Source organism: Macrotis lagotis, chromosome 8 (assembly GCF_037893015.1).
Source record: "Macrotis lagotis isolate mMagLag1 chromosome 8, bilby.v1.9.chrom.fasta, whole genome shotgun sequence".
NCBI lineage: Eukaryota > Metazoa > Chordata > Mammalia > Peramelemorphia > Peramelidae > Macrotis > Macrotis lagotis.
This window is the reverse complement of record NC_133665.1, coordinates 51,431,375-51,456,269: the sequence shown is the minus strand read 5'-3', so window position 1 is coordinate 51,456,269 and position 24,895 is coordinate 51,431,375. Positions and strand designations below refer to the sequence as shown.

Below are 24,895 nucleotides of genomic sequence, written 5' to 3'. Positions count from 1 at the left end.
TGTAATCTTTTAGCTGATTTTTTTCAGAACTATGCTTCAGGAGAAGGGAAACAGGTTTATCAAATTATCTTCTGAATATAGATTTCTCTGAGTACCTGAGAATTCTTTTTTATTTTTTTTTATCTTTGCTTGGCAGTAGGGTTAAGTAACTTGTGCCTAGTCACATAGGTAATTATTAAGTATCTGAGGCCGGATTTGAACTCAGGTCCTTCTGACTCCAGGGCCGGTGTTCTATCCACTGTGCCACCTAGCTGACGCAACACCTGAGAAGTCTTGGCAATTCATTTCAACTTTTTAGATCTTAGTTTATTTATTTATTTAGATTTCTTTTAAACTTTGGCCTTCAGGGTCCTGGTAATGCTGTTTAATAGGCATGTTTTTCCACAGGCTGGCTAGTGTTTAGTCAGGCAGATTGTTCTTTTGAAGTGCTATGTGTTTAGTTTTTTTGCCCTGAAATAACTTCTATATCCCTTCTTTTGGATTGATGTGTGGACGCTTTATTGTAGACATTGATATTTTGCATTTTTTTTGGATATCCATAAGGAAGTTCAAATGGACAGTTGAAACAGATGGTCATATAAATGTCTCTAAGTTGCCATTCTGTAGTTAAGTTTTATACCAATCAAGGGCTATGTATGTCCTTTCTGTGTCCTGTGGTTTATGCTAATGAATGACAGAAATTCAGTATTTTACAAAAATGATGTGGTAGGGCAGCTAGGTGATTCATGGGACAGAGTTCCAGACTTGAAGTTAGGAGGACTCCTTAATCAGGTCAAAATCAGCCTCTGACCCTTGGGTGAGTCACTTAATCCTGATTGCCTTTCCCATTTCCCCCCTCCCCCAGTATGTTAAACTCTTCAGCAAAAAAGTTGATATCTTACTAGTTTTTAGTGATTTTTGTTTTAATTTTCACAAATGGGGGAATATCTTCATTCAAATAATTTGTCAGTTATGGAAAGGCAAATATTTTGTTTTTTTGTTTAAGTGACTTGTTTAAAAAAAAGTGTTGAAATCATTTGTTTTCTTGTAACTCTCATTTCCCAACAAATTCTGAAACAAGTGAACTACTTAGCAAGGCTGGTTTTATTGATCCTTCCTGAAAGGAGAGGTATATGTCCTTAGGCATTGTAGTACTAATATCAATCATCACAGTTGACTATAGGTTTGTTGTTTTTTAAACCTCTCATTGTTGATTTGGTTTATATTGTCTTAGGGTGTACTCTGATTTCTTTAGTTTGCATCAATTTATTTCTATGCACTTCATATAAATAAGTTCTATTTCTTGAACTTCAGTTTGAGGGGGGTTGGCTAATCTCAGGTCTTTTTTGGCTCTAATTTTTCATTGACAAATGAGGCAGAGGTCCCAGCTGAGAGGGTGGGGAAATAAGGAGCTATGGGAGATTTGAGGAACCATGAAAAGGTTTGGAAGAGTTGTTGTGGTACATAGAATGGTGAATGAATTGAGAGAGATATAAAAGATTTGCCTTGCTGCAGTGAAGACTGAATTAAGACTATGTAACAAATTTGTAGTGGGTTCAGTCAACAACATTTTGTGATTTTTCTTTGTTTTGTTTGTTTTTGCAAGGCAATGGGGTTAAGTGACTTACCCAAGGTCACACAGCTAAGTAATTAAGTGAATGAGCCAATTTGAACTCAGGTCCTCCTGACTCCAGGGCCAGTGCTCTATCCACTGCACCACCTAACTGCCTTTTTATGTTCGGTAGCGTGTGTAAGGAATAAAGACAGAAGATGGTTTGAATAATCTAAAGTTGAGGATTAGCAGAACAGCACTGGGAATAGGATAAGAGGGCAAGGGAAACGGCTCATTGTTTTATAGATGTGGAAAATGCCCATAGATTTTTCAGTGTTAGAATTTTTATCAGATATTTAATGCATCCTTCAAAGATCATTTACTTGCAAGGTAATTATTTTTGCAGCTACAGTGATTCTCAGTGACTGTCTACTAGAAGGTTTGAATTTTTATGGAGAGAATACCCACACTGATGAGACCACAGATCCTGGAACTATTTAATGTAAATTTTCCCCCCACAGTCTAGCAGTATTAATTTTATTTATGCAAAAACTTTCAAATTTTATATAATCAGTATCACTTTTTCTATGGTATAAATTAAAATATAATGAGTACATAAGAAAATAAAGTTCACTGAGATCAAATGAGCAATTTCTTTCTAATAGGAGTTAGGGAAGGTATTAGTAGTTTGAGGCACAGGTTATGTGTTACAAGGATTTCTAATTCAGTATAGTTTATTTTCATTTTATTCATCTATATGTCACTTGCACAATTGTTTTAACCTAGTGTTTAAAAGCCATAATTTGTTTTCTGAGTTTTGAATTTGATTCTAGAACAGGACACTACTCATACATAACTTTGGTTGCCTGTTAGCATGAGTTTAGGGGTTAGATTCTAGTGTTAATGTATGTATAAAAGTTTGGGTTAGAGTAATTGGGGAAGCAACTGAAATTTCATTCTGATAAAATCTAACTTTACATGAGGCATCTAAATGGTAGATTGGATAGAGTGCTGACTCTGGTGCAAGTCATTCAACCTCTGTTTTGCTTCAAGTTTCTGTAACTTTAAAAATGGAGATGATAACAGCAGCTCTCTCTCAGGGTGGTTGTGAGGATCAAATGAGATAATATTAGTTCATGGCTTAGCACGATGCCTGTTACAGAGTAGAAACATTTTAAATCATCGTCATCATCTTTATCATCATCCTCCCCTTTCATTGACTCACATCCATTCACTCTATATAAACTCCTTTTAACAGTCCTATTAATGATAAAGTTCTTAGCAGATAGATGATTCACCTTCTATAGAAATGTAAACAATTTAAATTTATTGAGTTCCTTATGATTATTCTTTCATATTTACCTCTATATGTTTCTGTTGATTCTTTTGTTTTGAATGTTAGATTTTCTATGCAGTTCTGGTCTCAAGTCCTCTCTTGTTTGTTTCTTGATATTTCATGGTATAATTAGCTTTCACTTTCTTCTAATTATTAAGGAGTTATTTTCTTCAGTGATATTTTTTGCCTTTTTTTCATTTGACCAATTCTGCTTTTTAAGGAATTTTTTTTCTTCAGTGAATTTTTGTGCCAATTTTACCATTAGGCCAATTTTTTGTTTTTTAAGGTGTTCTTTTTACTTTTGTTTTGTGAGTGGTTCACTTTTTTTTAATGAATATTTTATTTATATTTCCAATTACAATGGTAGTTATTGCCAATCATTTTTTTCAAGGCTTTGAGTTTTACAATTTTCCTCCTCCCCGACAGAAAGTAATCTGATATAGGTCTTATATCTGTAACCATGTCGAACATAGATTGAAATTGAACGTGTTGTGAGAGAAGATCAGATCCAAACAGAAGAAAGAAAACATTAGAGAAAACAAAATTACATAATACATAAGGCACCTTTTTAAAAATGGAAGCTTTGGTCTTCCTTTAAACTCCTCAGTTCCTTCTGGATATGGATGGCCCTTTTCCATGACAAGTCTCTCAAAATTGTCTTTTTACTGCTGAAATGAACAAGTCCATCATGGTTGATCATCACCCCATGTTGTTTTTAGTGTGTATAATATTCTTCTGTTTCTGCTCATTTCATTCAGCATCAATTTATGTAAATCTTCCCAGGTTTTTCTGAAATCTCATCTCTCATGATTTCTTATAGCATAACATACATATTTCATATTTTTTCAGCCAATTGATGGACATCCCCTTAAATTCCAATTCTTTGTCATTATGAAAAGAACTGCTATGAATATTTTTGTACATGTGCCCCATTTTTGTAAATGTATCCCTTTTCACGATCTCTTCAGAATACAGACCCAAGAGTGGGTATTGCTGGATCAAAGGTTATGCACATTATTGCCCTTTGAGCATAATTCCAAATTGCTCTCCAGAAAGGTTAGATCAATTCACCAACAGTGCATTAGTACCCCAGTTTTCCCACATCCCCTCCAACATTGATCATTAATTATTCTTTCTAGTAACTTTGGCCAATATGAGAGGTGTGAAGTGGGACCTCAGATGCTTTAATTTGTGTTTTTCTAATCAATAATGATTTAGAGCAGTTTTTCATATCTTTGAGAATTGCTTAAGGTGTTATTTTCTTCAGGTTTTTTATCTTTGTTTTTATTTAAGGCAATGAGGTTAAGTGACTTGCCCAAGGTCACACAAACAATTAAGTGTCTCAGTCTGGATTTGAACTCAGGTCCTCCTGACTCCAGGGCTGGTGCTCTATTCACTGTGCCACCTAACTGCCCCAGGTTTATCTTTTTTTTTTTTTTAAATCAGGTCTTCTTCATCAAGTTGCTAATTCTTTTTCATAATTTTTTTTGCATCACTCTCATTTATCTACACAGCTTTTCCTCTACCATTTTTTTCACTTTACCTTTTCCAGAAATTCTTATTGGATTTGAGTACAGTTAGCATTTTTTTTTTTGTGGTTCTTTTGGTAGCTATTTTCACATTGCTGTTTTTTTCTGAGTTTTTTCTCATAATCTTCCCTGCCACAGTAGTTGCCTTTTATGTTCATATTTTTTTTCCCACTATTTGCTGACCCATTTTATTGTTGTTTGTTGACCCCTGTTTCTTCTTGTTTCTCTCTTCTGAAGTCTTGCTGCTTTAGCTGGGCTAGCTAGGTGATTTTATGAGTGGCAGTTGCTAGGGATAGTTGGCTCCTTCTACTCTAGGTGTTATTTCTCCTGATGATGGACTGGTGAGGTCTGCTCTTTTGCTTAATAGATCATAAAGACCTTCCTACTTTCCATTAAATTTGTTGTTCTTGTTATTTATTCCAACACAATAATTTTTTATTTTATTCATACATTACACTAAATGAGCATGCTTCAGTTTCAAGTTTTTGCTTATTATGAAGAATTGCTAAAAAAAATATATGTGTGTGTGTATATATATATATGTGTGTGTGTGTGTGTGTGTGTGTGTGTGTGTATATGTGTGTGTGTGTGTGTGTGTGTGTGTGTGTGTGTGTGTGTCCTTTTCTTTCATTGATCTCTCTGATGCATAGGCCTTATAGTTAAATAATAGTCAGTTGCAAGGATAGAACTTTTTGAGCCGAGCTCCAAATTTCCATTCATAATGAGTTACTGTATCATTAAAAGCAAACTAATGAGCCTTTTTTCTCTCAGGTCCTCCAGTTTTTATCTTTTTTCTCTTTTGTCAACTTTGGAACTTCAGAATTTTTAAAATTTTACTTCTCTAATTACAATGATTTTTCTCACATTGCTGTTGATAGTTGATATTTCTTCCTTTGAAAACTGACTGTTCATATCCTTTGATTATCATTTGGGGAGTGGCTATTAATCTTATTGCTGCAGATATTTTTTTCTTCATTAACTGTTGTTCTTTTAAAATTTTAATTGCATTACTTTTTTGGGTATAAAAATTTATATGTACTCAAAATTGTCCATTATATCCTCTGTGATCTTCTCTCTTCTCTGTTATTTGTTTGGTCATGAACTCTTCCCCCTCTCTAAAAGGTAATTTATTTCTTAGTCCTCTAATATTATGATGACTTTCTATTTTTTATCAAAGTTAGTAACCTAGCAACTGGGGTCTTTAGGTTTATCAGCACTACTGAATTCATTTACTATGTGTAATTTGTACCTAATCTCACATGAACTTTTTTTTTACAGCAAAAAGCAAAACAGTCACAACTTAGCTGAATAATATTGATCATCATTTTGTTAACTCTAATTTCTCATAATGAACCTTTGAGTGAAAAATCACCAGGAATGTATGAAAAATCAACTGACCAAGATTATGTTCTCAATTTTTGTTTTAAAAGAAAAGGTGTGATTCCTGATGAAAGTAAAGACTATCATCTTATCAAGGCATATTAACAGAATTTATCTTTGGAATATGAAATCTGTTGTGTCACTAGTACTTTTCAAATATGATATTATTTTCTTTTTCCCTATTTTAAAGTTCAGACCTCTGGGCTCTTGGATGTATAATATACCAGCTTGTAGCAGGATTACCACCATTTAGAGCAGGGTAAGATAAATAAAAATATTTATTTTAAAGATCTCACTGTTTTCTATTTATTTTTCCCAATAATATTCTCCTAACAATGAATTTTAGCAGTTAAATACACATTGCTAAACATTCAAAATCTTTTAAAATCTGGGATAAAGATTTATGAGCTTTTGAAGATTATTTGAAGTTTATTATGAGGTTATTTGAGCATTCTTTTTTAAAGGGTCAAGGTAATAGGCAGATGAATAAGGGTTGATTAGAGCAACGTTTCAGGGGCACAAAGTTGGACCAATAAGTTAGAATTCTAGGAAGACAGATTTATGCTTGTAATAAAGAAAAATTTATTAATAGCTTTTTCCCAAAATGGAATGATTTTTTTTTTTTGTTGGGTAATATGTTTTCTGTTAATGGACAACAACAAATTAGCTATATTTTAGATGGTTTAGATCGCCCTCAAATTTTTTTTTCCACTTAAATTCATTATTTGTTAGTGAAATCACTTTTCTCACAACACGCAACAGCTATAAGAATGTTCCCTCTGACTTTGAGGAATCCCCTCCTTCCCCTTTTTAGGGGAGAGTAATGGGCAGTACATTATGACTATCCACATTGTGAATTGAAATCTTTACTTGAAAAACTGGTTACAAATGCTTTATAGCCTTTTTGCTATGAGGATAATTGGCATGTTATGACTATGTCAGTTAAAAAATAATGACAAAGTTAGGATTAGTGCTTGTTTGTATGAATCTGGGGTGAGTCATTTTGCTTTTGTTTTGCCAGAAATGAATATCTTATATTTCAGAAGATAATTAAATTGGAATATGACTTTCCAGAAAAATTCTTCCCTAAGGCAAAAGATCTTGTGGAAAAACTTCTGGTAAGTATTTTTCTCATTTTTTTATGGTACAATATAGTCAAAATTCCCTTTTCATTAATCTATGTTAAATGAAGTTTTAGTAATTTCATATAATCTTTTTTAAAAAATATCTAAGTATCTTGTTTTCCAATTACATACAATGGTCGTTTCTACCAATTTTTTTTTGTAAGGTTTTGAGTTTTACAATTTTTTTCCTCCTTCCCTCCCCCCCCCCCTTCCTGCAGCAGAAGGCAATCTGATAAGGGCTTTACATTTGTATCCATATTAAGCATAGATAAAAATTGAATGTGTTTTGAGAGAAGAATCAGATTCAAAAGGAAGAAAGAAAACATTGGAGATAGCAAAATTATGTAATACATAAGACAGTTGATATAATACAAAGTTCTAATTTCAGAAATGTTTTGCTTTTGAAACTAGTGAGAGACAATTGTTTTATCTTTAATATTCTTTAATGTGTCATTCTAAAACACTTTTTGGGATTTAAGTTTAAACCAAGGAGAAGTTCGCACCCATTACTTGGTTGATTAGAGGTTTGTCTATTGGCAAGAAAACTCAAGTGTTATAATTCTCACACTTGGATGTGTGACATACCAACATTGTTTGGGGGCTAGCGATTTTCCTTTAAGCATCTTGTAGAGTTCTGGTAGACAGGGTTTTAGAGCTTTTGGTTAATGTCTTAACAGTGTTACATGTAAGTGATTTTTGCCTTTGTTGGACTTTATTTGCTGTCTTTAATTTAGATTAGCTCTTTATTGTCCAAGGTGAAGTGATAGAAGAAGGTAATTGAAAGTGTAGGTTTTAGAACAGTTTTTAATGGCATGAATCAGTACCAGTCACAGTTCTGAATTATTCAACTTTACTATTACAAATAATCTAGTCTTAAAAGGAGAATTTTACATGGGGAAACATTACAGAATTGGGTCTTTGAAATGAGAACCAGTTCTTACAGCTCTTATTTATGCCCACTTAGTGAGCTTATGGAGGCATAGGGTTTGTATCAGCACCTTGGGGGCAGTCTATTTTGAACCACATATAGATTTCAAGAAGAAAACAGTTCTAGCAATGGTGGGGTTGGTATCTATCTGTGTATGCTGAATGAAGAAGTAGACAATATTTGTAAATTGTCCATAATCCTCTTTGACCTGTGTTAGCCATATTTTCTGTATTGTTGTTATTATTATTATTATTATTATTATTACTAAAATAGTATTTGAAGTTTTTTGATTTTTGAGCAATCATAGCTATCAAGATGGGTACTCAAATGACATTCATAGACAGTCATTTGAATGACATTTATGTAGTAGTGCCTGACTGTTGTACTTTCCTCACAGAAATGTCTACTGTATTATCCCCATTTTACAGATGTGGAAACTGAGGCTTAGAGGGTGAATGCCCTTGCTCAAGGGTCAAAAGAACTCAAATATTGGATCTTGGACTTGAACCCCATTTTTCTGACTTTCAATCAACATTCTTCTCTTAATAAACATTTTTGGTTTGGTTTAGAGTTTTTTGGTATTTTATAGAAAGAACAGATGAAATCTATAAAAATTTTTTGCAATCTAAGAAAATGTTTATTAGAACTTTAACAGTGACCTCCCTGATGATTCCAATATTGTTAACTATAGAAAACCTTGCCAAATCCGGAAATTCATGTAGCCTTTGCATCTAAGAACTAGGTTGGTGGTTGATTATAAAAAATAGGTAATAGAATTGGAAGACTATTGAACTTTTTTAGGCCTTATTTTCTTGTATTTCCCATAGCTTTCCCTAGGGATTGGGTGTAGCTAATTTGCCAGTCTGAGTGATTTCACATAATCCTTTGGAGAAAATTATAGTTGTATGAGACTGTGAGTTAAAATTGCTTCAGGAAATGAATGAGAAAAATTTCAGTAAGTCTTTAAATAGATTATGCTAAATGTTACTCTACTTAAGAAGCCTTCTTTACAGGTCAATTTCAGTAAAATATTGTAATAAGTATATTTGTTAATGTTCTTGTTTGTGCTGTGTCTTTTCTAACTGTAAGAAGAAAACATAGGTAGAAAGAGACAAAAGAAATGGAGGCAAGAGAATTTTTACAGAAACAGTTTGTAGTCCTAAACTGATTGACTGTGGTAGAATTACGTTATCCATCTTCTTTAGATGAATTACCTTTTCAGTGTTTAGCACATAAACTTAGATTGGATAATTAATGCTTATTTATTGATTTCTGACTGGGTTTACTTATGATTTTTTTTTAAGGTTTTAGATTCTACAAAGCGATTAGGCTGTGAAGAAATGGATGGGTATGGGCCCCTTAAAGATCATTCATTCTTTGAATCCATTACATGGGAGGATCTGCAGCATCAGACACCTCCAAAGCTCACTGCTTACTTACCTGCTATGTCTGAAGATGATGAAGACTGCTATGGAAATGTATGTCAGTTTATCTGTATTGTTCTGCTTTACCACCTTGAGAATTTTAAAAGAAAAAAATAATTATTCTTGTGATTTATTTGGTTGAAAGTATCTGGTTAGTTAATGCTATCATGATGGTATTCCAATACTACCTCCCTCACCCCACCCCCCAAACAGAAAAAGGCTGTGATTAATTGATGAATCTACTTAAGTCTGGCTAAGCTTGAAGCTCTTCTGTACTTTCCTTAGTAGATAGTTTCATGAGTTTCTGTAGACTTCTCTTTTCTCCAAATAATTTGATGACCATCCTACATTTAGTTGTCACTTGAAGTCTTTCCAGCTTAGGTAGGACATGTCAGGGATTATATTCCATTCCTATACTTTCAAAAGCTATGGTTATTTCCATGTCATGAAAAGTTTTGTCTATTCTTTATTTTTTTTTTTTGTCCTTATTCAGTTTATCTTTGATGGGGGAGTTGAAGGACAGACATACTACTTATTTTTAGATGTGGTTTCCTTCATGTAGCAACTTTAAATAGAATTAATAATCTTTAGCCTGCAAAAGTATTAAAGGAAGGGTAATTTTTTCTCCAAGCCATTCATTCTGTTGTTGTTTGGATGATGTCTAGCTCTTTTGTCCTACAACTCTTTGTCCAGCAACAACCCCTTTTCAGCAAAGAAACTAGAGTGGTTTGCCATTTCTTTTTTCTTCCTCATTTTACAGATGAGAGAACTGAGTCAGACAGGGTTGAGTGTCTTGCCCAAGGTCACACAAGTTAGTTTTTGAGGCTGGATTTGAGCTCAGGTCTTCTTTGCTCCAGGCTTAACATTTGATCAACTGTGCTACTTAGCTGCCCTTAGGGACATAGTATTATTATTATTTTTTTTTTTTGCAAGGTACTGGGGTCAAGTGGCTTGCCCAAGGCCACACAGCTAGGTAATCATTAAGTGTCTGAGGCTGAATTTGAACTCAGGTACTCTTGACTCCAGGGCTGGTGCTCTATCCACTGTGCCATCTAGCTGCCCCCTGTAAGGGACATAGTATTGAAGAAAATTGCATTGATTCTTGATGCAAGGGCTATAGACAGTACATCCTTGTTGTCTATCTTTCTCTCTCCTTTATTCTTTAATCATATAAAACATTCTGAAAGAAGAGTTAGTCATTTGGAAATTGCAAAATATGAAAAATTCCACTTCTCTCTTCTGGAAATCACTTACTGTTGGTCAATACATAAATATATCTTAATACCTGCTTTGTTCTCAGTACAGCTGGGAAGAGAAATACAAGATGAGCATAAAATATATTTTCTATCCTCAAAAACTTTATGGTCTCATTGAAGAGAGAAGACTCACATATAAACTCGAACAGTAGAATAGTCTAGGATGCCAAAAAATCTATAAGACTGAGTCAGAAAAGAAAAACATTAGGGTAGGAGAAAAGTCTCAAGGTAGGAATTTTGATAATGGTTCAGAAGCTAAAATATTTTATGTTCTCCGTGCCCCTGACTGTATCCTCTTATGGAGCTGTATATTTTCCATTCCCACTTCCTTTAACATGAGAGTATTTGTTTGAGTTCCAGTTGAAACTAATCCTTACCCTGCTTTATTGGAAGTGTTGTGGAAATGGAGAGAAATTAGCAGCAAACTGATAGCAGATCTGGATCAATTGCTTGGGAAGAAATGAAAGTAGGTGAAGAAATTTAGTAAATACAGGGGAGGAGGTGTAGTTTATGAGAAATAATCATATTTTTTCCCTTTCTCTCCATTTACACATCTGCAAACTTCTTAAATTAGCCCAGGTTTGAACATTTCACCCAACTTGGTAAATGCCAGTGACTCTCCATTGCCTCCAAGATCAATTATAAAGACTTTTACAACTAAGCCCCTTCTAGTCTTCTTATACTTTACATCCTTCCATTTACAATTCAGCAGTATTGACCTCTTTGTTGTTTTTCACACATGTCATTCCACCTCCTGATTCTGTTCTATTTTTCCCTGATTGTCTCCGTTGCCTGGAATGCTATTCTTCATTATCTTTGCCTCCTGGCTTCTTTGAAGACTCAACCCATTTTCTGCAAAAGACCTGTCCTGGTTTCCCCCCTATGCTAGAGTCTTACCTTTTAGATCAGATATCATTTACACTGTACAGACTTGTTTGCATGATGTTTCCTTCATTAGAGTATGAGCTCCTTGAGGTCAGAAACCTACATTTTTGCCTCTCTTTTTATTCCCGTTGATTAACAGGATGCCTCCAACATAGTAAGCACTTATCCATGTTTATTGTTGAAGTTGTGGTTGTTGTTGTTGTTGATGATGATGATGATGTGGGAGAGTGGAGGTGGAGAAGGAGGACAAAAATTAAAAAGAAAAATTAAGGTCTTACAGATGAATTTGTGTCCCAAATTTAAGATGCTTGTTAGGTGACTCATGTTAGATAAAGCAAAAATGATGGAGAACAACAGAGGATGTTTGCTAAAGTCATTAAGGAGGGGAAAAGTTGGAGTTGAGGTGGAGGGCATAGAGGATTTAAGGGCATTGTTTAAAACTTTGAAGAGGATTTCATAAACGTGACATGAATGTCAGAAGAAGTTATGCTATGTGAGGGTGGGTGATTTGACTTCTTTGAATTGATCTAAAAGGAGGGAGTGCTACATCACTTCATTAAACTGGAGAGAATGTTGACTGAGTTCAGGCCTCTATGAGAAGGGACTGTCTTCATCTAGGGTAGGGTTGTTATGAAGAAAGAGGATGGAAGGAGAAAGTAAAAAAAAAAAAATTCTCCCTAGTGTAATAGAGATTTCAGTATTGAAAACCAAAAGACAAGTAGGTGGCATAGTGAATAGTATTGAAGTTGGGGTCAGGAAGGTCTGAATTAAAATTTTGTCTCTGATACTTAATAGTTGTATGGCCTGGGCAAGTCATTTAACCCTAGTTTGCTTATTTTGTAAAATGGGGGCTTAGATATGATGACCTCTAAGATTACTTCCAACTCTAAATCTATAGATAATAGATTGGGCCTAGAAGTCAACCTTGGAGAAATGAGAATGGCTAGGCCCAATTATGGTAGTAGTATTTATTGTCCTGAAAGTTCAGGAGAATTTCATATGGCTGTCTTGAATGAGGGAAGCATGGTATTGGGGGGGGGGGGGCGGGGAGAGACACATTCTTCTGCCATGCCTTTTCCTCTGAGGTCTTTTTCCTCTTCCCTCCTCAATTCTCTTTTTCTCTTCTCTCTCTATTGGTTATTTACCCAGAACTCCTGTGCCAAAAATAACCATCAGTGAGAACCAAAAGAAAATAAGAAACTTGTGAATACTATTGAAAATCACTAGACCTAGTTAACTTCTCTATCCCAGTTAAACTTCATAGCCTTGCTGAAAGAGTATCTATCAGTAGAATATTCCATCTTCTTCCTTATCATTTATATCTTATTAATTACATTATGTATAGTGTTAATAGCTCTTGCTATATTACTTAATAGTAGAAATTTTGATGAATTAGTTTTTAATATTTACCTTCAAGAAGCACTTATATTTACTCAAAGATTTAACAAGTATTTTTGAAAAAAAAGAATGCCATTAGCCAAATTGATTCTCATTCCTTGATAAGCACTTGTAAAAGTAGAACAAACACTTGAGTGTTTATTACTAATTTGCCATCACCTGAAGCTGAGCTGTGGTGGAATGAGTGCTGGTTTCTGATCCTGACTCTGGCATGGACAAGTCATTTTTCATCTTCCTTCACCATGGGATGAAGATAATTGTTACTTAACAATTGTTAAGGGTTGTTTGTGAACTTTAGAAATTGAGCTATTAAATTGCTCGAGGGTAGGGAAGGGAACACATTGCTTAGAGAGCTGCACTGGGTGGTCTGGGCATATTCGGGTCCTAGGAAAAGAAAATTTATTTTTAACAGGCAATGAGGTCACTTTTATGACCCTCACTTAGCTCATCTGTAAAATAGACTTATAGTATTTATACTATCTACTTCACAGGGTTGTTAGTGAGGAAAATACTTTGCAAGTTTTAATAGCTCTTTAGAAATGTGAGCTGCTATTATTAACTCACTTATCAGATTTAAAATCAAATCTTGACTTGCTGGCATTCCCTAGAGATAGAATTCTCTCCCTACTTCTCTTTTGCTCAGAACTACATACATTTTCCTTTCCCTGAGTCATCCCATGATAATTTTTTAGTCATTTTTTTTCTATTTTGAATAGTGCAGTTCTTGTCTAGCTTTTCTGGAGAAGGCAGTGTGTATTAAATTATTCTTTCAGTTAACTTGATAGCACAAGAGAAAATCCTTTCAGCTCTTTGTTTTTTGGAACCATGGTCTCATACCACAAATATCAGAATTCTGGGATCATAGGAATTTGGAATTTGAACACACCTTAGAGATCACACAGTCTAACTATCCTTTTTTGTTTTTGTTTTTTAAAGATTTTATTTATTTAGAGTTTTACAATTTTTCCCCTGATCTTACCCCCCCCCCCCCACAGAAGGCAATTTGTCAGTCTTTGCATTGTTTCCATGGTATACATTGATCCAAATTGAATGTGATGAGAGAGAAATCATATCCTTAAGGAAGAGATAAAAAGTCCAAGAGATAACAAGATCAGACAGTAATATATGTTTTTTTTTTCCTAAATTAAAGGGAATAGTCCTTGAACTTTGTTCAAACTCCACGGCTCTTTATCTGGATACAGATGGCATTCTCCATTGCAAACAGCCCCAAATTGTCCCTGATTGTTGCACTGATGGATTGAGCAAGTCCATCAAGGTTGATCATCACCCCCATGTTGCTGTTAGGGTGTGTAGTGTTTTTTTGGTTCTGCTCATCTCACTCAGCATCAGTTCATGCAAATCCCTCCAGGCTTCCCTAAATTCCCATCCCTCCTGGTTTCTAATAGAACAGTAGTGTTCCATGACTTACATATACCACAGTTTGCTAAGCCATTCCCCAATTGAAGGACATTTACTTGATTTCCAATTCTTTACCACCATAAACAGGGCTGCTATGAATATTTTTGCATAATTGGTTTTTACCCTTTTTCATCATCTCTTCAGGGTATAAACCCAGTTTACTATCTTTTTTTGAGATGAACAAAAGTCTCAGAGAGGGTGAGACTTGACCAGGGCCATATAGATAAGAGATAGTACAGCAGCAATTCAAATCTGTGCCCCTGACTTCAGATTCACTGCTATTTTTTTTTTTTTGCACTATACTACCTGTGTCTGATGGTATGATTATTGTTTCATCCTTCCCAGTGGGAGAAGAAAATAAGCATCAGCCAAGAGACTGTCTTCCCATACACTGTCCTGTGTCAGGTTGAAATAAATAAAGCTTTCATGGTATCTGTTCTTCCCCTAGTATTGTCAGAAAAACTGAGATAGCTAGATGGTGCACTGGATAAAGTCAGGAAGACTCATCTTCCTGAGTTCAGATCTGTGTCCTTAGATACTTACTAGCTCTGTGACCGTGGGCAATCACTTAACCCTCTTTGCCTCAATTTTCCCAACTGTAAAATGAGCTGGAGAAGGAACTGATAAAAACACTCTAGTATCTTTGCCAAGAAAACCCCAAATAGGGTTTATGAAGAGTTGGATACAACTGAAACAATTGAATAACACCACGATCAAAAATACCCAAGCAGAATCAGATTTTGTTGTTTAATCTTTTTCTAATATATGCACATATGGATCTTCAGTGTGACCAAATGAATTTTTTTCATTTCTAAGACTATAGCTATCTTAAATGTCTATTTTATGTTTGATACAAAATTTTGTTTTTGTTTTTTTAAAGTTGAGCACAAGTATAGTTGATGAATAGATTTAATGTTTGTTCTTTCTAGTTAAATGATGGGACACATGAGAAGTTTAGTGTAAATCAGTGTAAATTTATGATTTTTCTGTTTTTTTCCACCACAGTATGACAATCTTCTAAGCCAATTTGGCTGCATGCAAGTTTCATCTTCAACTTCTTCACATTCATTGTCTGCTCCAGAGACTAGCCAGCCTCAAAGGTCAGGCAGCAATATAGACCAATACATTCATGATCTGGACAATAATTCTTTTGAACTGGACTTACAGTTTTCTGAAGATGAGAAGAGATTATTATTGGAAAAGCAGGCTAGTGGAAACCCATGGTAAGACTTGTTAAAACATCTTAAGATGCAAGTTGTTTGATGCTATGAGAAGGTTATAGAAATGATTTGTTTTCCTTAGAAGGTAACTTCTGACTGGTCTAATGATGCTTTTCATAGCTACAAACATATCCTAAAGTCTTCCTAGTGTTATTAAATGTTTCCATGAAAATGTGACATTAGGAGGAAGTTAGTACTTAAGAACAATCCTTATGTACTTGAAGTAAGAAGTATAGCAATGATAATGCAGGCCCATACATTAGCGAAGTAGTGGTATAAAAACAAAAGAACTTTGAGCCTCATGATACATCTGAATGATGTTTTTGCAGTTAAGTTTCTTAACTTTTTGGTGAAATTAGCTTATGATTTATTAATACTATCCTTTTTTGTGGAAGTTTTTAAACAATTTAATTAAGCATTTTAAAATTGACTATTATGGGAAAGGTGTTGGTTGTGCTTGGCCCTGGGAGACAGATACACATATAGCACAGACCCTGTTCACAAGTCATTTGTAGTCTTATTGCAGGACAGAAGACAATGATGCGTGCACAAATAATTGATTCAATTCAGAATGACCTGAGTGTATATAGGTGAGGTCTATAAAGAATTGTGCAATTTTATAGAGAAATCACTTTTAGTGAGTGGAGTAGTGTGGAAAGGTGTTCATGGAAAACTTTGTGAAGATAGTATAACTGTGATTTGAACTATAAAGAGAGTACTTTAGATGATTATTGTAGTAGAGCAGGGACAAGTTTGTTCTAGGCATGGGTGTTGGGGTGTGTGAGCAAAGGAACTGAAATGTAAGAAAGAAGGATAAGAATAGAGGATAAAGAATAGTCCAGTTTGACTGGAACACAGACTGCCTGAGGGTAGGGGATGTCAGGTGAGATTAAGCTCAATAAGTAGATTAAAACCAGTTTATGGAGAGTTTGGAATGGATGACTTGAGAATTTTTTCTTTATTCAGTAAACAAAGAATGGGGATCTACTTAGGTTTATTTTTGAAAAAGTCAAAGTGGCACATTGGCGAGGTTACTTTGGCTTTGGTGTGGCATTAAAATGGAATGTGGAGGTTTCCTAAAAATGTAACAGGAAGTTTCAGTAGGTTGTGAATAATCCTTTAAAAGATAACAAAACACTAAGCCTGCCCAGTAGACCCAAAATGTTTTGGGCTAGGTCCTTCTAAGTCTGTGATTTTTTTTATATATCAACTTTCACTCTCAGTACTTAAATAGGAAAAAGTTGTTTTTGAGGCAGCAATTTGATTAAGAAAACAATCTTTTAAATTGATATTTTATTTTTTCCATTTACATGTTATAGTAGTTTTTCAGCATTCATCCATTTACAAATTTAGAAGTTAAATATATTTTTCTACCACTCTCTTCCCTCCACTCTCCTCTTGGCAGTGATGAAGTCTAGTAGAACTTTTGCATGTACGTTTGTGTTTAACATATTTACATATAAGTCATTTTATGTAAAAGGAATTAAGACTAAAGGAAAAGAAAACCATGAGATAGGAAGGAAGAACATAAAAAAGTGAATTTACTATACATTCAGATTCTGTGGATATGGATGGCATTGTCCATAACAGTCTCTCAGGGTTGTCCTTGAATTCTGAACTGCTGAGAGAAGGTGTATCCATCTTATTTGATCAACTCTCATTGTTGTTTATTGTTAATGTGTACAATGTTCTCTTGGTTCTGCTTCCTTCACTTAGCATCAGTTCATGTAATTCTTTCCTTGCTTCTCTAAAGTCTGACCCCTTATGGGGAAAAAAGAATTATTTTATCCATATCTATCTATACATAATAACTATTTTATCTATTTTCCAATTATATACAATAGTAGTTTCAACCTATCATTTTTTTTGGTTAGATTTTGAATTTTACACATTTTCCCCCACCCTTCCCCCTTCCTCCCCTCCCAAGGCAAGCTGATAGTCTTTACCTTGTTTCCATGCTATATATTGATCAAAATTGAATGTGTTGAGAGAAAAATCCTCTCCTTGAAGAAAAAATAAAATATGAGAGATAGCAAAATTATACAATACATAAGAAAACTTTTTTTTTAAATTTAAAGGTATTAGTTTTTGATCTTTGTTTAAACTCCACAGTTTTCAGTTTTTTCTCTGGATATAGATAGTATTCTCCATCGCAGATACCCTAAGATTGTCCCTGATTATTGCACTGATGAAATGAGCAAGTCCATTAAAATTAATCATCACCCCCATGTTGCTGTTAGGGTGTATAATGTTTTTCTGGTTCTGCTCATCTTGCTCAGCATCAGTCGATGTGAGCCTTCCCAGGCTTCTCAGAAATCCCATCCTTCCCAGTTGCTAATACAACAATAGTGTTCCATAACGTATATAAGCCATAATTTGTTCAGCCATTCCCCAATTGATGGACATTCACTCGATTTCCAATTCTTTGCTACCACAAACAGAGCTGCTATGAATATTTTTGTACAAGTGATGTTTTTACCCTTTTTCATGATCTCTTCAGGGAGTAGGAGTTTTGCTATATCAAAAGATATGCACAGCTTCATTGCCCTTTGGGCATAATTCTAAATTGGTCTCCAGAAAGGTTGGATCACCTCACAGCTCCACTGACAATACATTAATGTCTCAGATTTTCCACATCCCTTCCAACATTGATCATTGTCCTTTCTATTCATATTGGTCAATCTGAGAGGTGTAAGGTGGTACCTCAGAGATGCTTTAATTTGCATTTCTCTAATCAATAATGATTTGGAGCAATCTTTCATATGACTATGCATAGTTTTTTTTTGTTTTTAGGGTTTTTCAAGGCAAATGGGGTTAAGTGGCTTGCCCAAGGCCACACAGCTAGGTAATTATTAAGTGTCTAAGACCAGATTTGAACCCAGACACTCCTGACTCCAAGGCTGGTGCTTTATCTACTATGCCACCTAGCCTCCCCTATGCATAGTTTTGATTTCCTCATCTGCAAAATGCCTTTGCATATCCTTTGACCTTTTGTCAATTGGGGCATGGCTTGAACAAAAACAATTTTCAAAACAAATTCCAAAAATTTGTAACTATAATTATAAAATTTGTTCATTTAGTAATGATGAGAAATTAAGTAAAATTTCCCTGAAAATTCTTATGTTCAGGACAAATAGTAAGTGAATCAAGATAGTAACTCTGTAGAACTTTACTCTTTTTATTTCAGTTCAGCTTTCTACCACCCCAAATAATAGTATATAGTAAACAGCATTTTCAAAAGTCCATTTTCAAAGATATAGAAACCTGTCAATGAAGTAAATGGGATGGCTATTTTGGGACTACTGGGAAGGCTTATTAGTATTTTGTTATCTTTGAGGATAAATGTGGATCAGTTGTCTTTTGGACACAACCTTCCTTACAAAAAACCTCATTTGCCACTAAAATGGCAAAACTGAGAGGACTGCAGAAAAAACTAAGTCATTAATAATGTACTTTTGTACTGTGCTCCTTCTCACAGCATACACTTTTTTTTTTGAGCATAATTTTAGTCTTTTTAAGCTCTTCCAGTGTAGGATGTTTTATTTAGACTTCTCTATTGAGCTTTGATTTTTGGTCCCAATTTCACTGCCCTTTTCCTCTCTCCCCTTTTTAAAAAAATATTTTGTAGTTTTATAGCAAATGAGCTGTAGAATTGGACTCAGAAAAGTTAAGTTTAAATAATCTCTTCTCCACCACTTTTTTTTTGTCATCCTCAGAAAGCCACATTTAACCAGAAGGAAAACCTTGGAGGTGGTGGGGAGGGAGAATGAGGAATAACTATTTTCAAGTGTCTAGTTCCTGACATGAAAATGATAGGAACCTTGGAAGGAAGAGAGCTTTCCATTTAAGAATTTGTGATAGAAAAGGAGAGAAAATTATGACCAATTATTGGCCATAATCATACACCTTAGATTTGGGGAATTTTAAAATATACCAAGAGAGGAGGATTCTGGGAAGATGTTGAGCAAAGTTTGGCTTTACAGATTTCCTCCAAAGAAAAAAGAAAACATTGCCTCAGAATGAATATTGTGCAGCAGAAATAAACACAAGTTGGAGCAAGAGTTGCATTTCTAATACAACTTTGAGGAACTCAGGAAAGACACTTTCAGGATTAGAGGTTCTGTCTGAATGAAGTGCAAACATCCCCAGCAGAATCAACAAATAATAAACCCTGGAGGCAGCTGGGTTGGGCCTCAGCTTCAGGCTACCAAGTAGATGGAGCTAGCTTTGGCCTAGTGAATGCTATATCTTGAGGGGTAGGGAACCTGTTAGCTGTGGGCACTTGCAGGAGAGCAGAGACCGACCCTGGTTTTAGTTGCAGGGGGCAGAGAGGACATCTGAGTTTGTAGTCATTGGAGGATCACAGAGAGTAAGAGCATATGTGGGACAATGTGACTGGGGTTCCTAGAAGTAGCTTGGGGGGGGGGTGGAAAGTGATTAAGGTTGGACCCTAGGGCAGAACTCAGAAAATGACAGTAAGAAGGACCTCAGGCTTGGGGCATCATTCTTCATATTTTGGGTCAAAAACTTGATCATAATAATAGCTGCTTAAAATAAAATTAAACAAAATAAAAATGAGAAAGCCAAGCAAAATTGAACTATAGATAATCCTATTGAGATAGAGAAGATCTGGTTTCATATTCAGAGGTGGAAGATAGTGGAGCTTAAAAAAAAAAAGAAAGCTACTCCATTTTTAATGAGAAATGGTCAAATGATCCCAAGCTCAAAAAAAAGTTCTTGGAAGAACTTATAAAGGATTTTAAAAATCAAGTAAGAGAGAAAAGAAAAATGAGAGAAAAAGTAAGAGCAGACCAAGAAAATCAAGAAAATTATGAAAGAAAATCAACTTGAAATAGAGGATCAAAATTCAAGTAGGAACTCAAAAAGAAATGAAACATGAAACTGAAAATGAACAATTAGTTGAAATGATGTTGGAGAACTGGATTCAGTTCTCTGAACCATGGTTGAAGTCATCAGGATACTGAGTTTTTGGAAAGGGATGAAGTTCTCTTGCCACAGATCTATATTAGAAGAATCTACTTGAAAATTAGTATGTTTGACCATATTCAGTCTTGTGAAACATTTCCTGCATTCCATAGTTTTTTAGAGATCATCAACAGTTACTCAGCAGTCATATCCACAGTGTCAACCTATAATTTGCCTGTGATTTGATCTCACTGAGGCTAGCTAGATGCTTAACCTCTCCTCTCCCACACAAAAGAAACAAAAAACTATTTCCTCACTTATTTTGTGTTCTCATTAACCATTCTTCTCAGCAGTCTAGATCATTTCCCTTGATATAAATACAAAAATAAAATAGGTGGTGATCATTTTCACCTTTTCTCTGACTCCCATTATTATTGCCCAATGTCCCTACTTTTCCCTTTGAGGTCTTAACTGACTTTCTTCCTCAATACTAGTGCTCCCTTCATTAAATTAATTTTTATTTGCTTTATATATATTTCATATTTATTTCTGTGACTGCCTTATTTTTCCTCTCCCTCCCCCGAGAATGTAAACTTTTTGAGATTAGGAACTGTCTTGCTTTAATTTTTTTGTGTCCCCAGGACTGAAGTGTTATAAGTATAGCATTACATTGCACAAAATAAAGTCTATTGAATATATAAGTAAATGATTTGGAAAAATATTTAAATTAAATCTCAACTTTGAAACTAAGTTCTTTTTTCCACATACTTGCCCTAAAATAAATCTGAGGGTTTTTTTTCTACCTGGTATAATAGTATAAATCTCATTAGCAAGATAATAGGATGAGAGATATGATTAAGAGGAATGTGAAGAATTTCTATAGATTTCCATTTGATTTCTCCAACAGTAATACTACTTCACTCTCAATTTCTTTTCTTAATAGGCATCAATTTGTAGAGAATAATTTAATACTAAAAATGGGTCCAGTAGATAAACGAAAGGTAAGTGAAATTTTGATAACTTGATATAGATCTGTATGTTTTCAAATGATATTTCTAAGAAGTTAAGTGCTTTCTATAAGATATTTGTAATTATTAATGTTCCCATTTTATACATGAGTTAAATGATGTTCAGAAGGGTGAATTGACTTATTAAAGATCACGTAGCTTGTGAATAACTGCTTCTAGTCTCCAGTTTCCTGACTTTTAAATGTAAGACTTTTTTTCATATTTTTCACATTCTATATATTTCTTATATTACCTGGAGTTAATAATTAACCCAGTAACTGAGGGATATTGTAGCAAGTAGAAAATCAAGGGAGTACTTTGTATACTTGTCTGATGAAGGCTGTAACAAAATTCAAATCAGACCCCACAGCATTGACTCTCTAAGGCCCATATTCTTCATTAAAGCATTCTTTGCCTGATTTCTACAGTTAAGGTTTCCCTTCATCTTAAGGAGGGACTTGTAGTTTTTCATTTCTTGATGTTCTAAAATTTTTTTCAATAGGAGTTAAGCAAGTTAAGCAAGTAAAGTAAAATTTTAAGATTGAATTTATTCTCTTTTGTGTCAGTATTAGTTAGGTTAAAATAGTTTTGATGTCCATGTCTAAAAAATGAAAAGTTCACACATTTTCATCAGCTTGCCTGCTCCTAGGCTGTTGCATCTTTATGTAACCTGGAATAGCAAATCTCAACTGATAGAAATACAAAGCAAGTAATTTTAAAACCAATTTTTAAAATTAATTTTTTCAATTATATGTAAGGATAATTTTCAACATTTATTTTTGTAAAATTTACTCCTTTAATCCTTCTCTTTTCCCACCCCACTGTTATGTTACAGTATTTCCATGTTAGTCATGTTGTGAAAGAAGAATCAGAACAAAAGGGAAAAACAGATTTAAAAAAAGTGAAAATAGTATGCTTTGATTTGCATTCAGACTCTATAGCTCTTTCTGGTTGTGGATGGCATTTTCCATCACAGTTCTTTGAGAATTATCTTTGATACCATATTGTTCAGAAGCGCTGAATCTATCATAGTTGATCTTCACACAGTTTTGTTATTTTGTACATTGTTCTTCTGGTTCTGTTCACTTCACTTAGCATCAATTCATTTAAGTGTTTCCAGATTTTTGGGATATCTATCTGCTCATCATTTCTTATGGAACAATATATTCCATTACATTCATATACCACAACTTGCTCAGTCACATCCCCTCAATTTCCAATTCTTTGCCATCAATCACAAATAGAATTGCTATGAATATATGGTACATGTGTGTCTTTTCTCTTTTTTTTAATAGTGTCTGGTTTATAGACCTATTAGTGGTCAAAGGGTATGTATCTTGATAAGATATGTGTGGTAGCATTTAGGGTATGTTTTTATATAAGCATTTAATTTCTTCACCTGAAAACTGCCTGTTCATATCCTTTGACCATTTATCAATTGGGGAATGACTTGTATTCTTATAAATATGATGCAGTTATATATTAGAAATGAGGCCTTTATCAGAAATACTAAAAGTCATTGATTTTAAACAATTCCTTTTAGTCTGGGAAGGAAAGGGAAGGAAAGCTGTAGAATAAGACCCCTGATTAGAGGAGCTCTTTGTCTGCTTCTTCATCTGTTTATACTACTTTGTGTAATAGAATATTCCAGAGTCGGGTATATTGGAAGCACATGGATGTGATAAAAGAAGGGAGGATTATATTCCAGAACCCACCTTAGAAATGCTTGACTTTCTTCTCCATTTTTCCTGTTTCCTTTGTGTAATTGAGGTTGGGGATATTGAAGAGATTTGGCTTGGTCACACAGGTATATAACCTATTTGCCTAATTTACTTGTAGAAGTTGACCTCTAGGAACTTTAATGGCAATCATAGAAATGATCTCCCCTTAAATAATTCTTGTGTCTTCATTTTGAAAAAATATGAATTTTTATGTTTATTTGCATCAGGGTTTATTTGCACGCCGTCGTCAGTTGCTCCTTACAGAAGGACCACATTTATATTATGTGGACCCTGTCAATAAAGTTCTGAAAGGAGAGATTCCCTGGTCACAAGAACTTCGGCCAGAAGCCAAGAATTTTAAGACTTTTTTTGTTCACACAGTAAGTATTTTTCCTGTGCTCTTTCCCTTTCATTTGCTTTTACAACTTAAAGGATTTTACTCTTTTCCTTTATACCTTCTAAGGACAATGTTAATAATAATGATAATAATGATTATAATAATGGTAGCTGCTGTTTTTATAAGTATTACAGTTTATAAAGCACTTTCCTTCTAGTAATCCTGTTATGCAGGTAATAACGGTGTCACTATTTTCTTTCAGTACTTCAAAAGACTTGTGATTTCATCAGTACGAGAACTTTCTATATTAATATAGATAGTATATCCTTAAGGCCTGAGTAAATGATTCTTCTGAGTGGCTGTGGTCAACCTTCTCTTGATGAACATCTCTACCCTTAGACTTGGAATATGACAGGCTCATGTTCTGTGACCATTTCCATATTTGAAGTTTTTCTGATTCCATTAGCATAGTCTTTAAGAATTCAGGGTCACCACCTCTGTGCCACAATACCCTAATAAAATAAAATTTTGGAGGAAGGTTATCTATTTTGTAGATCAGAAAACTGAGGCTTAAAGTAGTCTCAAAGCTCAAAGTCTGGTAGAGCTAGAACTTAAATTTTTCTGACTCGGGTTTTCTTTTCTTTTTTTGTTTTTAGGGTTTTTTTTTTTGGCAAGGCAATGGGGTTGACTTGCCCAAGGTCATACAGCTAGGTAATTAGTAAGTGTCTGAGGTCACATTTGAACTCAGGTCCTAATTCCAGTGTGCCACCTAGCTGCCCCAGTCATACTGTCTTGAATGATTGACTGCACTAAGTTGGAAAGACCAAAAAGAGAATTCTGCTAAGTAAACATTTTTCTTATGCTGCCCTCTCACCTTTTCACCACAGGTCAGACTCAGAACTACCTGGTATCTTAAGTTCTATTCAGGAATTAACCTGATTTGTGTTCCAATCTCTAGTTTTCTTTTTTTCCAGTTTTCAAATAGTGTTTTATTTTTAATTTTATTGGCACTTTTTGATTTTACTCCAGTGATTTCTAAGTTGTCTTGTGTGTATTTCCTTCCACCCCCAACATACTCGATCAGTTTTCCCTTGTCACAAAAAAGTTAAAACCAACTGACATAGTGACTACTTCTGAGGAAATATGGAATAGTCTATACACTACTCACTCACTTCCTTGAGTAAAGAGCATAATTTTCTCTTTTTCTCCAGGAACATGGTTTTATCTGAGATTTTTTTGGGTGGTGATGTCTTTAAAAAAAGATTTTTTTTTTCTTAAATTTAAGGCAGTGGGGTTAAGAGTGACTTGCCCAAGGTCACACAACTAGGCAATTATTAAGTGTCTGAGGTTGGAGTTGAGCTTAGGTTCTCTTTGACTCCAGGGCCAGTGCTCTATCCATTTTGCCACCTAACTGCCCTGGTGATGTCTTTTTAAAGAAGCCACTATCTGATCTTAACATTATAGTATGAGCTTA

The 24,895-nt window shown here is 34.5% G+C and overlaps 1 protein-coding gene across 4 annotated transcripts in view; it reads left to right on the top strand.

The window, feature by feature from the left end:
- The window catches only part of PDPK1 (3-phosphoinositide dependent protein kinase 1), a 99,403-nt gene that overhangs the window by 73,687 nt on the left and 821 nt on the right, over window positions 1-24,895 (top strand). For all 4 annotated transcript variants that reach the window (XM_074196955.1, XM_074196954.1, XM_074196956.1 and 1 more), the window contains exons 8-13: window positions 5,967-6,035; window positions 6,798-6,894; window positions 9,133-9,306; window positions 15,216-15,433; window positions 21,300-21,357; window positions 23,312-23,464. In XM_074196955.1, coding sequence (XP_074053056.1) covers window positions 5,967-6,035; window positions 6,798-6,894; window positions 9,133-9,306; window positions 15,216-15,433; window positions 21,300-21,357; window positions 23,312-23,464 — 769 coding nt within the window. The remainder of the gene's footprint in view (window positions 1-5,966; window positions 6,036-6,797; window positions 6,895-9,132; window positions 9,307-15,215; window positions 15,434-21,299; window positions 21,358-23,311; window positions 23,465-24,895) is intronic.